At 43.8% G+C, this 16,489-nt stretch overlaps 1 protein-coding gene across 2 annotated transcripts in view; it reads right to left on the bottom strand.

Moving 5' to 3' along the window:
* Positions 1-591: 591 nt before the first annotated feature.
* PREP (prolyl endopeptidase) overlaps positions 592-16,489 on the bottom strand; it is a 122,272-nt gene continuing 106,374 nt past the window's right edge. For both annotated transcript variants that reach the window (XM_058660305.1, XM_058660314.1), the window contains exons 11-15: positions 11,166-11,302; positions 8,598-8,692; positions 5,552-5,683; positions 2,395-2,551; positions 592-1,093 (exon numbers count right to left, since the gene is read on the bottom strand). In XM_058660305.1, the coding sequence (XP_058516288.1) occupies positions 799-1,093; positions 2,395-2,551; positions 5,552-5,683; positions 8,598-8,692; positions 11,166-11,302 (816 nt within the window). In that variant the 3' untranslated portion in view covers positions 592-798. The remainder of the gene's footprint in view (positions 1,094-2,394; positions 2,552-5,551; positions 5,684-8,597; positions 8,693-11,165; positions 11,303-16,489) is intronic.

The raw sequence follows: 16,489 nt of genomic DNA, 5'->3' as shown, positions 1-16,489 counted from the left end.
TCGCTTTCATGGACAAAGACTTGAAGAATAGCATATCTTCTTAAGCTTCTTGGGGATGATGGAATAAACCAAACATCCCTCTTAATTATGACTACTTCCAGGTGGATCATGATGCAGAAATTTCTGGTTGGGAGATCAACCTGGACAAAAGTACCTCTTGGGATGAATCACTCACTTGTGTAATGTAAATTTGCCTAATTTCCAAGAGTATTTTGTAGCCAAGTCAATAGAGATGGTCTAAGAGGTGAGTAATTTCTCTGGCCTATTTGGAAACTAATGTGTACCTAAAGCTTACTCCCACGGCAACTGTTTCTAGAATTACTGCCCAATGCAAAGGGACCAGACATGCCTACCCCACCTTCTCCCATTCTTAAATTGAATGTATTTGTATTGCAAAGAAGTCTTTTCAAGAGAATTCTCATGTTTATTTAAGGATATATAGGTTATGGTTATAGAAGCAGATGCCACTGAGCTGATAAACACGGAGGACACTCAACTACAATCCTTGATTCAGCAATCTTGTATTTCACAATGTTTGCTGCCATTTAGCTATTTATCCTAACATGCCTTTTTTTGTTTGCTTGTTTTTGCAACATGTGCCCAGGTAGGGTAGAAAAAAACACCAAGGGCTTGCTTAAAATTTTGGAGAAACCTAGAAAAGATAAAATTCCCATGGCAGTTCTGTTCCACGGTGGTCTGTGAACAGGAATGGTGTCCTTGTGTCCTTGTGGGGTCTCTCCCCTGTGAATGGTGTCAGAGCTCTTGAGTTTCTCTGTGGCTGTCGGCAGGAAGTTGCAATTACTGAATCCAGTCAATGTTCAGGCACCGTGCAATGAATGCAAACATATCTGAGACTTCTTCTATCACCTTCGCCGTGGGCTTCCCTGCCCCGTGGCCCGCTTTGGTGTCCACGTGAACGAGCAGGGGGTTGGTCTGCTTCTGGCTGCGGCCCAAGATGTGCTGCAGGGTGGCAATAAACTTGAGGGAGTGGAGTGGGACCACGCGGTCATCGTGGTCGGCGGTGAGCAGCAGCATGGATGGATACTGGACGTCCTCTGCTTCCGGTAACTTCACGTTATGTAGGGGTGAGTACCTGGAAGGCACAGGTAGATGTGTGAAGATGGATCTCCAAAGCTAAGTCATTAGAGACAGACAAGTGAGGGGAACTAGTAGCTGAAGTAGCCCGGGGTTTCTGGAAACTGGAAGGCAGGGTGGGCATGTTACTGATGTGGCTCTAGCTTTGGAAGACTGCACAATAAAGAAATTCGGGTCTGCCGCAAAGATGCCAACCCTGCACGTGCCCTGCCTTTACTTGGTGCACAAAGTTCATGGAAAAGGCTAATTGTGAAAAAGGCCGTACAGGGATTTCAAGAGTTGCTTTTTTTTTAAAAAAAAAAGCTTTGTAAAAATCTCCACAAACTTTTTGAAGTATCCTGTATTTTACCAGTATGTGTCAAAGAAGCTTTCTTAGTAAACTTTTATTCACTGTAGATTTCAAAGTATTGGATTGAAAAAAAAATAAAACCTTTCACTTTAACTAAATTACTAAGTGGTAAAATAAAACATTTCTCAGTTTGGGTAACAAATACAGTCAAGGGCTATTCCTACATAGAGAGTGCCACGAAGAGAAGTTAAACAGCTATCAGTTACTGCTACTGATGTAGATTAGGCATACAAACGAGGCTGTAGTTTTCAGTATGCAACTTATACTTCAAATAGTTTATGAAAAAAGCCTAAATTACAAGTTAATTTTGGTGAAAGGATTGAAATCCAGATAAACTTATTCAATGTTATTTCCCCATGAACTTTCTCATGAATATGCAGTTGTACTAAGATATAAGACGTGCTTGCCTATATTCCTGTTTTTAAGTGTAACTAATTTCCTTATCCCTTGATTTAGAAGAGGGAAACTCACATAAAATCTCCCTGCAGGCTTAAGCTGCAGGCCTGAGCTCCCATTTCTTTGAGAGCTGCTGGTTGCGAGCTTTGGGAGGACTCCTCTTTTCCTGGATTTTCCTTTTGGCTAGACCCTGGATTGCACCCAGAAAATGTGGCCTGCATCAGGGATTTGTGCAATTGGATTGGGACCAACTGGCAGATTCTGAATAACCTCTGTAGTTTAAGGAATGCTGGCTGATGTCCTTGATTTCAGCAGAGTTGCCACCCAGCAGTACCTATGTGACCAACTAAACAGAGGCAGGATCTTTAGAAATCTATGAAATCTACTCAATTTGCAGTTTTTGTTAAAGACAAGATAAAAACATGAAAGATGCACTTCCACATAACTCAGAGTTTAACTTGTGTCTTAGATTTTCTTCTAACCCTGTTGACAATGTTCAGTTTTATACCGAATCATTGCCAAGATACATTTGTTAGGATGAGGTCAAACCTTACTTGACAAGCCATTCAAAGTGCTGCTTGTTTTCTGAACACCCATAATCAGTGGTCCAGGCATGCCCGATGGTGTATTTGTGGAACTTCAGCATGTCCATCACTCCAACTTGGGCAATGACACAACCAAAGAGGTCAGGACGCTGGTTGGCACAAGTTGCTAAAAACCAAGACAGAAAGGAGAGGCAAGCAGGCCATGGTTCAGTATCACAATAGAACACTACACATAAAGGCTTTAGTTACCTGCTTGCCTATATCCTTAAAGCTCAGGAAGACCCCTTAAGACATCACCTGCCCAGTGACCCACATGCTGCCCACCCCCACCTCTCACCTCCCAAGTGTCCAGGGCTGGGAATGCATCCATACTAGAGTTTTAACCCCTCAAGCTGAATCTCAATGAGGGAGTATTACTTTTCTGAAAAACCCATGTCCTCTTCTTCCTTCCCACTTGCTTTCAAGAGTCAGTCCCGGATCTCAGAACTAGCCCCAGGTAGAACAGGGTCTGATGTACAGCTTAGGACTCCAAACAATACTTGGTACATTTAGCCCCATTTGGAAATATATTTTTAGAGGGAAGAAACTTGTAACTTTTTTGTCATTCAACAAATATTTACTGAATATCTGCGCTGTGCATGGCACTAGGCCTGGGCATGTAATGAATAAAGCCAAGCTTACAGGGATAAATGCAGGTGAATAAACATTGTAATGCTGTAGGAAGGACAATCCCATGTTGAGATTCTAGATACATTTGGAATTTAAGCCTCAGAAATCTGCTTGCTGATTAACATGTGAAGTAGAGGAGAAAGAGAAGTACTAAGATTTAACGACAAAGGACATTGAATCACCACCTAGTTTCAACAATGAGAGAATTGTGTTGGCATGTTTTGTTAGCTAGTGTTAAGTGCTATGAAAACAGGTGTGTGTGTGTGGGGGGGGGCTACCTCAGCAGGGAGGCTCTTGGAAGAAATAATGAAATTCAGCTTTATTAGTTGAGGGATCTGGACTTTTCCTACCTCTGGTGAAAAAGCAAAACACCAGATAGTTCCCATCTGCTACTCCATTTTCAGCACTTGTTAGAAGCAGTGAATGCTTAGCTCTGCCTGGGGAGATTGTAATTTTCTTCCCTCCTCCCCCCACTTTTTTTTTTTTTGTATCTGTACTTCTAAAGTCAGCATTCAAGATCTTCATAGGGGAATTCCAGCTCTGTGGGAGAAGGCATCTGGTCTGTCAGCAGGCATAACAAACTTCCTGAATATCAAACTCTAGAAATTCAAAGTTGTCACTGCGTGAACAAAAACATCCCAACACAATTCTCCCACTGCTGAAGCTGGGTGGCATTTTAATATCCATTGCCACTAAATCTTGGATTCTCAATACTACCACCTCTACATCGTGGGTCCAAGCCTCTCTAACCTCTTACCAGGACTGGCGTTTAACTGCAGAGCCCTGTTCTTCCCCCATTCCCACATCCTCTCTTGCATCATAGTCAAGATGATCCTCCTCCAACTGGGGAGACTTCTCATTTTCCAGAGGCCTATAGACTGGCTGAACCTGTGCAAGGACCCAATGCCTCTTCCCCACCTCACTGCTCCCCTGCTTGCACTGACTGCCTGCCTCCTCCCACCAGACTGAAAACTCCGTAAAGGTTGAGTTGCTGTCTATTTCACCAACATATGTATGTCCAAAACCCAGAAAAATGCCTTGTCCTTCCCTTGCTGGTGTTTCTTAACTAGTTGTTGAATAAAGGAACCTATTTGTTACGTGATATCCAGCAATTACAGCAGTATAGTTCTAACCGAGTTATTTTGGACGTATATATTTTGCTTCCACAGGAATTATGCATCTATTATTCTACACATTTACAATGGCTTCTTCCATTCTAATGACACAAAATGTAGGATTCTGCAAGCAAAGTTCAGGCCTACCACAAATGGTTATTTCAATGCAAATGCTATTGCACTAGCAAAAAAACCCAAAAACAAAAACTTAAATTTGATTAAGTACTCTAAATTAGGAGAATCTTTTACAGGTGGTGCCATGTAAATATAAAAGTTGAAAATCACAGTGCCGGTCTCAGCCCTAGCATCAGAGTTCCCAATTAGGTGATACTAGCTAAGCTATTCCAGTTCGCAGCATCCTCCCCCATGAAACGGAACGACAGCATCCACTTTGAGTGGCTGTATGCACAGCAGGTGTGACCCACCCTTACGAGCTCTGTGGGCCCATCTCTGTATTCATCCACTTTGAGTGGCTGTATGCACAGCAGGTGTGACCCACCCTTACGAGCTGCTGTGGGCCCATCTCTGTATTCATCCACTTTGAGTGGCTGTATGCACAGCAGGTGTGAACCACCCTTACGAGCTCTGTGGGCCCATCTCTGTATTCATCCACTTTGAGTGGCTGTATGCACAGCAGGTGTGACCCACCCTTACGAGCTTTGTGGGCCCATCTCTGTATTCATCCACTTTGAGTGGCTGTATGCACAGCAGGTGTGAACCACCCTTACGAGCTGCTGTGGGCCCATCTCTGTATTCATCCACTTTGAGTGGCTGTATGCACAGCAGGTGTGACCCACCCTTACGAGCTGCTGTGGGCCCATCTCTGTATTCATCCACTTTGAGTGGCTGTATGCACAGCAGGTGTGACCCACCCTTACGAGCTGCTGTGGGCCCATCTCTGTATTCATCCACTTTGAGTGGCTGTATGCACAGCAGGTGTGACCCACCCTTACGAGCTGCTGTGGGCCCATCTCTGTATTCATCTCATCTTCCTTCACGACCTCTCTCTCATCACCCGTTGGCATCTGGCATCACACAGTGTAGAGCAGTTGGCAAATTTTAAGTAATGATTGCTTCTTACTACTTATAAATAACACAGAGGGGGTTATACTTGCCAAACCCCATGAACCTGTGGATCCAATTTGTGTGGCAGAGAAGGACTCTGAGCAGGGGTGGGGACGGCTTTTCATGCCACTGCAAATCAAACCAGAAATGACATGGTTTGAGCCATATATGTATTGTTTGTCAGATGCTGCAAAATAAATGGATGCTGCTTTCTTTCTAACACTGCTCCTATTCAAAGTCAACTGCAGCTGCCCTCAGACTACCTGAAAACCTCAAGCACTGATGAGTGAGTACCAGGATTAAAACCCAGCTCTTACCCACTAAAAGACCTCCATTGGAGCCTCCATTAATAGTCAGCCTCTTGGGAGACGTGTAACCTTCTTTGATCAGATACTCAGCCGCGCACTGAAAGTCATCAAAGCAGTTCTGTTTGTTGCCCAAGATACCACCTACAAGATGCCAAAGTGAATGACAGTTAATTAACAAAACATACCAAGCAAGTTTGACTTCAAGGGAATTCAAAAGAATGACAGAGCAGAATCTCAACTATTGATTTGCTTACACTTACCTGAAGCGTTTCTTTAAAGACATATTTTATTATGCACTGTGGAAATAAACTGCCAGTGCCCCAACTGCTAATCTCTATCAGGGTCTTTTTAAAAAATCCTAAAACTTGAAAGGCAATTGTCCCCAAAAGAATGAAACAGTCTTATATGAGAGAAGCAGAAGAAGAAAAGCATGAAAGCATATAATCAACAGAGAATCTATTTTGGACAAGCTGAACTTAAAATATGAAACAAGACCTCCAGTGGTGTCCACGCCTCCAGGTTCCATGCAGCCAGAGCTGGTGCTGGGGGCTGCACGGGCGTCCCCTCCCCGTGAAGACACAAGCGCTCGGCACAGGTGCACTTCTCACCCATCCTCTTTGCAGGAATTGGAAATGGGCAAGTGAAGAAGAGAAATTATGCTTGAGCTTTGCCCTGGGCTACCGCCTTAACACACAGGAATTGGGTGGTGATGTGGTACAGCACCCTGTTACAGATGTTCAATTCCTGGAGAACCTGGGCTTGCCCTTCTCTGCAAGTCATGCCAACGCATTAAACCAACCAAACGGGAGACAGTTACAAAGGTTAGGGCTGTCTCAAAGGCCAGAAAGCCAGGGCATGCCCTGCAAGGCACAGATGTCTCAAATGCCTGCCTCTGAAGTGAATAAAACGCAGACACAGATCTAATGAGATACTTCAGATGAAGCACTTCTGCCAGAATTGGATTAAATATGAAACTGCACTACTGAAGAAAATGTTTCATATCGAAACAAATGTTATTAAGATTTTTAATAAGAAATTATTAGCGAATTAGAACCACTAGAATTACTTAGTTTCCAGGTATAACATTGTTTTGGATATATGACTATGTTTTTAAAAGAGCATTAAATTTTAAACTATTAATAGAATAGAAATTTGTTCCATACTTGAATTTATAACTGGGAAGGGTCCATTTTTGCTTCTTTCCTAGCGTAAATGTTTCTTTCTTTTTTAGAAAGAGACGGAGCTCCAGCCATTGGTTCACTCCATAAATGCCAGCAACAGCTGTGCTGGGCTAAAGCCAGGAGCCTGGAACTCAATCTAGGTCTCCCGTTTGGGTGGCAGGAACCCAGTTTCTTGAGCCATCATTGCCTCGCAGGCTCTGCGTTAACAGGAAGGTGACGCTCAGGGGCTAGGGACAGCCACGTGCTCATCTCACATCCGGAATCACTCAGCTCCAACCTATAGTTCTGCAGGCTTTGGGCAGTAATTAACAAAAGAGGAAGGTAAGTCCATCCAAGTCATGGACATCTTTCCCAGCATAACATGCTGCGTGCTTGATGACTTGTAAGGGTTTTATGAGGAAAAAATTCTGTTCTTTCAGTCTGTACTGTGTGTACAAACTGCATATTACTAAAATAGAAATCAGGTGAGTCAAAGGTCTTTCATTAGAATACTAGCCATTTGGTATGTAAATCAAACATGTAAAAGTTCCATAATTTATTCTTTTATCACTCATTTTTTTAAAGATTTATTATTATTATTGGAAAGCCGGATATACAGAGAGGAGGAGAGACAGAGAGAAAGATCTTCCATCTGATGTTTCACTCCCCAAGTGAGCCGCAATGGGCTGGTGCTCGCCAATCCGATGCCGGGAACCAGGAACCTCTTCCGGGTCTCCCACACTGGTGCAGGGTCCCAAAGCTTTGGGCTGTCCTCGACTGCTTTCCCAGGCCACAAGCAGGGAGCTGGATGGGAAGTGGAGCTGCCGGGATTAGAACTGGCACCCATATGGGATCCCAGGGCGTTCAAGGCGAGGACTTTAGCTGCTAGGCCACGCCACCGGGCCCTATCACTCATCTTTTAATGTCTTATTTTCAGAGCAGATATCAGGTCTCCTGTCAGGTCAAAATTCAAACACAATGATAACCAATCATGTCTGGGGACAGGTGACCCAGTGTTGGCAGGCCACCTAGGAACCCATCTAGTGAGCCCCTGGACCTGTCCTGCACCTTGGGACCCCACAGCTCTTTGTGACAATCTCTTTGCTGTTTGATTTGATGCAGAACAACAGAGGGGTAGAGAAGAAAAAGTGAAGGTATAGCTTTCAGTGTGCTCGCCAGGGTGGCCATGTGGTAACTGAGGTGTGTGCAGGGGAGTGTGGGGTGCTGTAAGTGGGAGTGCTTCCCACATGTCCCTCCCCAAGCACACGGGACCCACCAGGGAAGGATGACCTCTTCAGCCCACTGGCAAGTCTAGTAAGAATTCCACTTCCAGCACACAGAAATCTCTGCAGCCCATACATAAAGAAATTAAAGACACAGAAGTTTTAAGATCCAAGATGATGATCAAAAAAAACCAAGGTTGAGTACTAGTCAATTCAACTAGAACCCATGCTTCCAGGAGCCGGAGATGGAAAGCTACTAAAATCAAGAACAAAATGTTCCTGTATCTAAACCTACACAAGACAGAGTTACAACAGCAATGCTGGGGACAGGGGGTGGGAGAGCACTCAGCTGGTTTGGTCTTAATGACCTATTCTGAAATCTGTTTCAAGATAGCCAGACAAAGCTGACAGGAGATAGTAAGTACTGCACATTTCTGCAGCTTCGTTTCTGACAGTGATCATTTCAAGATGTACACCATGCGTGAAGGGAAGAGTGAGCTTTTTAAGAGGGAGTGGTGCCTGCCAAGATGATGGAAAAATATCCTTCTTTGTCATTGGTCTGAGCACAGATGCTTTTCTGCTCCTGACCCCGTCAGCTCATTTGTACAGAAAGGATCCACATAACCTTGGCTTTGACATTGTCAGTCTATTGCTTCTGTAGAGAAAGCCTACCTTTATGCCACGTTTCTCCATATTCGCCACCACCTCTGATGTTGGCCACTGCAAGGATGCCACCCATATGCCTCACGAAAATAAGCCTAGACACACTGAAAAACAGTGAAAACAGTTAACCTTCTGTGATCTGTCTAGCAAGGACATTATCTGCCTTCATTTAAAAAAAAAAAGTATCCCCAGGAATTCTGAGTAATAGCATCTAAAGATAAGCCCAATATTACTTGATTAAAGCACGAAATACATAACTTCTGATTAATGTCTAGCAGCAAAGCTCATACATTTTCATGAGCATTCAATATGTCTCGCTTTTCTATACTGGAAATATTTCACTATGCGATTCATAATGCAAATAGAGAATAAACCAGAGGCCCTCATTTCACAGTGAATCTATCTTTCATACAAGTTATCTTGCCAAAGCAAAAACATTACCGGCACCAGCCTTGCAAGAGCAACCAATACCGGCCCTGGCTATTCTTTCTCAGGGAAATGGAAAAAGCCAGATCTTCATACAACATGGATTTTAAACACAGTGTCTAGTTCTCCAGAAGTTCAGCTGTTAAATGAGACAACCCAGGGTGTGTGAGAGGTCAGAGAACAAGGAGCACATCCTCAGGGCTGGACATGTCTTTCAGAGGGAAACACAAGAAAGTAGTGTGGAGCTTTCTGGCAACATAGTAGGTCCTTTGGAAAGCTCACCCTAGAAGTGTGGACATTTTCCATTTACTGTTAAAATTGATGTTGCTCCAGAAACTATTTCTGGGAATTTTATCATTCTCCCTTTGACTAACTAGGGAGACCATGAGTTTCTGCAAACCTGAGGCCTGGATAGTTGGATGCTACCGTCCTGAACATCAGGGATAATGAGGAAACAGTAGAGCTGGGAGATAAATGAGTCCATAAGACCACAGCTAACTGACTAAATAAATTTCTCATCACTCCTCACCATTCGGAGGGGCTTCTCCTAAAACTACTATCCTATCCTCTGAGTTTGGGGATGAAAACGATCCAGGAACAACTATCTTTAGTCTCAACAGTTCAGAGTTAAAAAAATCGTTGTTGCACAAATGAAGAGAAGCCAGAGAGGTTTTAGTGGTAGCAGATCCACTCAAGGATCACTACTGTCCTAGCCCCTGCTGGGACCAAGCGGGGCTCAGGTGCACGTCTCTCCTTTTCCTAGGAGGAAGTATGTTCCCACACAGAAGCATCCCTGTGCATAGCGACCAATTAAGCCTGTAACTCTACCCCCTTGGAGTGAGAGCAGCAAACAGCAGCACATTTTTAGCATAAGGATTTGGTTGATCTAATGAACTAAATCATTGACTGGTGCATTTGGACTAATGATTTCAAGAAATGCATATGGTATATGGTTTTTACCAACACATATAGCCATACTTAATGATAACAAATCTCACTGCTTGGGCAACTCTGGAGAGAGGGGAACCCTGACTGTGGGTTTCTGTCTCCCTCCTGGGGTTCAGGATATGTCTGGAAAGGTGCCTGGCATATGACACTGCTAGTGTAGAATCAATGAACAGCAGTCATCATGACACTCCAACTAGTTTCCCTGTAACTTATAGGATAATGACACACAAATGTTTGAAAATATTGTCGTACTTCACGAACTCACAGAAGGCTTTCTTCGGCCCCTTGCTAACAGAAACAGAAAACCAAACTCTAGCCAGATGCTCAAGGTAGGTCACAATTTGGTTCTAAGTCACTTGAGGGCAGGGACAAATCATACTTCATGACATCTGAAACAACGAGCTTCTATAGATCCCAACCCTAGAACAGCTGGTGGAATCGATTCTGGATTTAGGTCCTAGTATTTGTTACCAGTTTATGAATACATTTCTAAGTAGGAATGATCTGAGATAGGTCTGTAGATATGTTCTCATGAGGCTCTATCTAAAATCTGGCTTAGAGCTAGGGTTGTTAGTAGGAAATTTGTTTCCATTGAAAATAACCAAAGCACATTTGATTTTTATGATAGGAACGGGATGTTGAAATCAAGATTGCATTTACCTGATAAAAGATATTAATATAAAAATATCAAGTATACAAATGTAGATTTTTCTCCCTGAGAAAGAAGTTATCTGGGAAAGAATCACAGAAGCATGAATGCAGAACAGTTTAAAATGGAGGGAGCAATAAAATTATTCAAAAATGTATTTGTAACTGAATGTTAAGACAATCTATTTTAAGACTTTGTAAAAAATATGATAAAAAGATCGTTCCCTCTGAACAAAACATCAAGGGTAATAAGGAGGGTGGTGGTGACAAGTGACAAACATACACAAAAAAAGCTTCGCTACAATGTCAGATCAAACTCATTTGCTAGAGCTTAAAATCTAATTCTTAAACAACTTATTCCATAATGATTTTCTTTCAAGCAAGATTAACTTGTAATGATCTTGAAATTCCTGACCAAAATTCAAGTAATTAACACCTCAACCTCTCCTTACATGAAAGCAACACAGAGGAAACATACATTTAAAAACATGAGAAACCAGGATTTAGTAAAAGATCAGCCTCTGGATCAACCATACACCAAAACTCCATGCTTACCTGTAGCTGGGTGTGATAGAAATGTTGAAGCCACCATAGCCATATAAGAAAGCAGGATGAGAGCCATCTAATTTTATGCCCTTTTTATGAACGATGAACATGGGAATCTTTGTGCCATCCTTGCTGGGGTAGAAAATCTACAACAAAAGAAAGCAGGAGATGTAGATTTTGCATTATTTAGTAAACACATGCATGCTGTTAAAAGGGAACAATATTTAGGTAGTAGATTCTTCCAACTGTACTGTAACACAATGACAGGCTAGTTCCCCTAAACAGCTACTTGATGCTAAGAAGTCTTTCAGCTTTTATGGAAATGTGGCAGAATAATGAAAAGAACATGGGCCTGAAAACGGGGAACAGCCTGGGAATTCTTATTCCACAACTGTACTTCCGGGTGCCCTTGGTCAATGGGTTCATGCTCCCTCAGCCTTGGTTCGTCAGCCCCAAAATGCAGCCGTAGGGCCCATCACTTTCCTGAGGCACATGGAAGAGCTGTTCAGCTCTTTCAGCTACTGCTCAACTCTTCCAGCCCTGCGAGAGTCAGATTTAGCCATCCTGCCAAGCAACTCAAACTTGGAAGACTTTTCCTTCCAGGAAAACATATTCAACTTCACCTCTAAGTTAGACACTCAGCATATTCTCATTTTTCCACGTTCAACTATTGAGCAAATGCCATTAGCAGCAACAAAGCATATTTGCATCAAGAGTTGATGAGAAGCAACACAGAAAGCTTATTATTCCTGGCAAAACAAAGATACTTTCTTGCACATCGATCATTAAGGCTCATCAAATCTTCTTGAATCTGGGCATCCGTAGGCAAATTCACAGTCAACAGTTCCATATTCATTGCTTTTTGGATAAAGGATTAAGAGAAAATGGATAAGGAAGTGAATAGTAAATGCTAATCAAGTGATAAGCCATAGAATAACGATAAGCTGATAAGCTGCAGAAAGCTGACAATGGCTTCTTCCAGCCAGAGAAGCTGTGTAAGTAAAAGTGATGTTGTTCCCTAACTGATGCATGGGGAAGTGCCCAGCTTAGAAACATCCTGCTAACCTCCAGTGTTACAGTCAAGGGCATCTGCTGCTGGTCTGCGCATCATGTGACCTGGAGTCACATGACATCCAAAGGTTTTTAAGATAACAGTTCTGTTGTGGAAAGTTGCTACAAAGTCCCTGGAAATAAACCCTGGGGCAGGGTGGGGAGGGGAGGGAGAGAAGGCTGGGGAGATGATGGGCATTTAGAGATGCCTGATATAAGACCAGAAGCACAAATGCCTGCAAGTATGGTATGGTGTTTTGAAACCCGTCAAGAAGTAGGAGCATAACTACTTTAGTATTTATACTAAAGTAGCATTTGCTCCTGACTTTGGAGGGAGACACTGAGAAATACATGAAATGTGCATGGTAGGGACCGTGGAAACTACTGTGCAGTGTTCAAAACTGCCAGAGGGCACATGATTTTATTTCAATTTATTGTGTGCCAGTTAGCAGCTACTAATAGAGTATGACTGAGTGGGTGGGTACAAGTAAATGCAGAGTAGCAGAACAAGTTTCAAGTGATTGACTGGTGGTAATGAGCTAAAAAAAAAAAATCGGGCTTTCAACTCGAGTTAGGAAGGATTTGGAGCACTACAACCACACAGGTTGACAGTATCAAGGCAGCCAACAGTCGGTGAAAGCCACATGTCACATTAACTAAATCATTTGGTTAAAAAAAAAATTAGCATGTGCTCCAGCTACCCTACAACTTCCCACCCATATTCAAATCCCTGCCCAGGCTGACCGTTTCTTCATGTTCCTCTCTGGTTCACTGCATAGTGAAAATTCGCCATCTTGCACTAGGTTTGCTGCTATCATACCTACAGGGCTTCCAGTGCCTGCAGCTGGCCTGCTACTCTCACTGGGCTCCCAGGCAAAGGCATCCCTGAAGGACACCATCAAAGAAGCACCAAGTCTCCTGTATGCCTACAGCTGGAGAACGCCACCCAAGTTTGGAGATGGCATGTTTTATGATTATGAAAAAAAATTATGCCTCGGTGGCAATTTTTTTTGCACCAAAAAATATTTTAGTTTTCTATAAACTTTTTTTTTTATTTATTTCATTACAAAGTAAGATATACAGAGAGGAGAGACAGAGAGGAAGATCTTCCGTCCGATGATTCACTCCCCAAGTGAGCCGCAACGGCCAGTGCTGCGCCGATCCGAAGCCAGGAACCTGGAACCTCTTCCAGGTCTCCCACATGGGTGCAGGGTCCCAAGGCTTTGGGCCGTCCTCAACTGCTTTCCCAGGCCACAAGCAGGAAGCTGGATGGGAAGTGGAGCTGCCGGGATTAGAACCGGCGCCCATATGGGATCCCGGGGCTTTCAAGGCGAGGACTTCAGCTGCTAGGCCACGCCGCCGGGCCCAGTTTTCTATAAACTTTTAAGTACGTAAATACACACTCCTACCTTTCTGCAAGAGCATCATACAGTGTATTCTGTGTCATTTCCACTATGCAATGGCAATTGTGACTCTATCTACATTGGACTTTCCAACTGAAAGGAGAATGAGCCCTCACTCGCTTGATAAATGAGGAAGGAATCCTTGTGGGCCTTTTGGAAACCATCACTAAGAATAGCCCAGGTGTGGGGGCACCATGGCACAGTGGGCTAAGCCATTACTTGTGAAGAGGACATCCCAAATCAGAGTGGCCATTCAAATCCTAGTTTGGCTTTCCTACCGAGCTCCCTGCTAAAGTGCCTGGGATGATGGCTCAAGTACATGCGTCCCTACCACCCACATGAAGACCCAGATGGAGCCAAGGCTTCTGACTCCCACCTGGCCCAGCCCTTGTCATTGTGGCTTTTTAGGGAGTGAACGAATGGATGAAAAAAATCTTTCTCTCACTACCTTTCAAATAAATAGATCTTAAAAAAAAAAAAAGCTCATGTTTGTTCACTTAAACAAAACTGGTTTCCTTTGGAAGACATTCCTTCCACAATTTCCTTTTAAGGTTTTGAGGACCTGCTAGTTTCTAGGAGCCGAAGCTTATTCCCATTTGCTTCAGAAAGTTCCACATCAGTCTACGCCTTGCTGGTGGGACCAACACATCTGTAAGGAACCTGCTGAAAGGAGTTTTGCAGGCTGAATCCCTAGAGATGGTGCTTTCACAGGGGTGGGTGGAGTCTCCACACCTGCAGATTTGCCACATCTCTGAGATACTGTGGCAGGCAGGTGTGGATAGTTCATTCCTCTATTTCTCCTTCTATCCTCGCCCACAACAACATCCAGATATTTCTCCATAATCTTTGACAGTTTCAACCTGGGCCTCTGTTTCTCTTGGACTCTAATGATGAAATCAATGACACTTCAGCAACATGACCTCGAATGTTTCAATATCAAGACCTTCACTTCAACCCTACCCTCACCACTGGCTCACTCTCAAGCCTGCTGCACCTGTTCTGTTATGGATCAGCACTGCACTAAGCACTTAGAGATGCAAAGATGAACAAGACCTGCACACCTCCTGCACCTCCATGGCCACCACCTTGGACCTTACAGTCTGAAATTCCACAGAGAATTCTGACAGTTTCGCTTGCTGGTGGTCCCATCTGGATCTCTTACTGTCTCCTTCCTTACTCCTGGGGTTTGGGTGTCTGCATTCTTTCTTAACTGCTATTGAGACAGCATCCAATGCCTTATATGCTCTTCAGCTGTCAGGCTCGTATCTTCTTTGTCAGCTTGGGACAGCCGGGCAGTTCTGTAAATATCCTTAATGCCTGGAACCTCTCATTCTAATCCAGGCCCAGTGGGGTCCCACCTCTCCCCATGTGACTTAACACTCAGGAATGCCATTTGCTCCACACCAAATTCAGCCAAATTCAGCTGAGCTCTGATGTCTCTCCTCCCCCACCAAATGATTTCCACATGCCTTGCCCTTCCTCTGTTTCCCAGAAGTCTTCCTGACATATTCTTTCCAAATTAATTCCACACCAGCTGTCTGCAAGGCTTTCCAGTGTCCTCCACTCCCAGCACCACCCATTCGTATCCCCTATTCTTTGTATCAACCTACCTATCTGCACAAAGTCCACCTGCATGGAGTTCTCAAAATACTGCCTTCTAACTCCACCCAACCTCTGCAACCCCAGAGGATGGATCACGTGGCTGGTTCCCTTCCTTACCTCCTGGGTCACCACACTCTCCTAATCACAGCCACTTAGAGCTTTTACATTTTCTCTCTTTCAATTGCATGCAACAGACTCAAATTTTTCCTATTGTATATAATAAGCAATGACAAAACCCTTTTACATTGCCCTGCCTCTCTCTCATGCTAAATTCCCCTCAAACTTAGCCAGAATAACTTATGCCCACTGCTCATGCTGTGCTCCCTTGTTCATCCCTCTATCCTCCCCACTGCTTTTTCAAAGGTCACCTAGTTGGCTCTGCATTTCCACCTCTGCCTCGGGGTGTACATCTCAAGTTATGTACTTACTAAACACACCTCTCATTACATTCACATACATCTAAGCTTATTATACAGATCAATAGAAGCAGGCTAATACTGGGGTACAACTTACTCTCCCCTCCCCTGACTTTAACAAGATATCATGGCATTCTTTCAAGGTTAAAAGACTCAGATTTGACTCATTAAGGGAAGGGCAGTAGCCCTGCTGATGGAGACCTGTGATCTGTATTGGAGTGCCTCGGTTTCCCGAATCCAGCTTCCTGTTAATGCTGACCCTGAGCGGCACCACATAATGGCTCAAGTAGGTGAGTCCCTAGCCCTTGGCAGTTCCAGGTATTTGGGAAATTAACCAGTGGACAGGAACTCTTAAATAATTAGACACAAGCAAAAAAAAAAAAAAATAAACCCTAGCTGCATTGCATTTCATGTGTATTTAACCATTCGCTTATTGGTATTCCTCCCTCCTTATCCTTATCCTTATCCTTATCCTTATCCTTATCCTTCCCTCTCCCTCTCCCCTCTCCTCAGGAAAGAAGGGCAGGAAGGGGTTAGGATGGAGGGGAGAGAGAGAGGAGAGCATGAGAGTGCTTCCATTTGGTGGTGTACTCCCCAAATGGCCATAGTGGCTAGTGTTGGTCCAGGCTAAAGCCAAGAATACTGGAAATCCATTCCAGTATCCAACATGGCTGGCAGGGACCCAAGTACCAAGGCCATCCCCTGCTGCTTCTCCAGGTGTCTCAGCAGGGACTTGCATTGGAAGCACAGCAGCTGGGACTCAAATCAGTGTTCTTATGTGGGATGCTGACATTGCAGATGGCAGCCTAGCTCACTGCATCACAATGCCAGCCCTGACATATATTTAGATCATTCTTTATCT

The sequence above is a fragment of the Ochotona princeps genome, chromosome 1 (genome assembly GCF_030435755.1).
Source record: "Ochotona princeps isolate mOchPri1 chromosome 1, mOchPri1.hap1, whole genome shotgun sequence".
NCBI lineage: Eukaryota > Metazoa > Chordata > Mammalia > Lagomorpha > Ochotonidae > Ochotona > Ochotona princeps.
The sequence above is the reverse complement of the archived record's forward strand: the minus strand, read 5'-3'. Positions and strand labels throughout refer to the sequence as shown.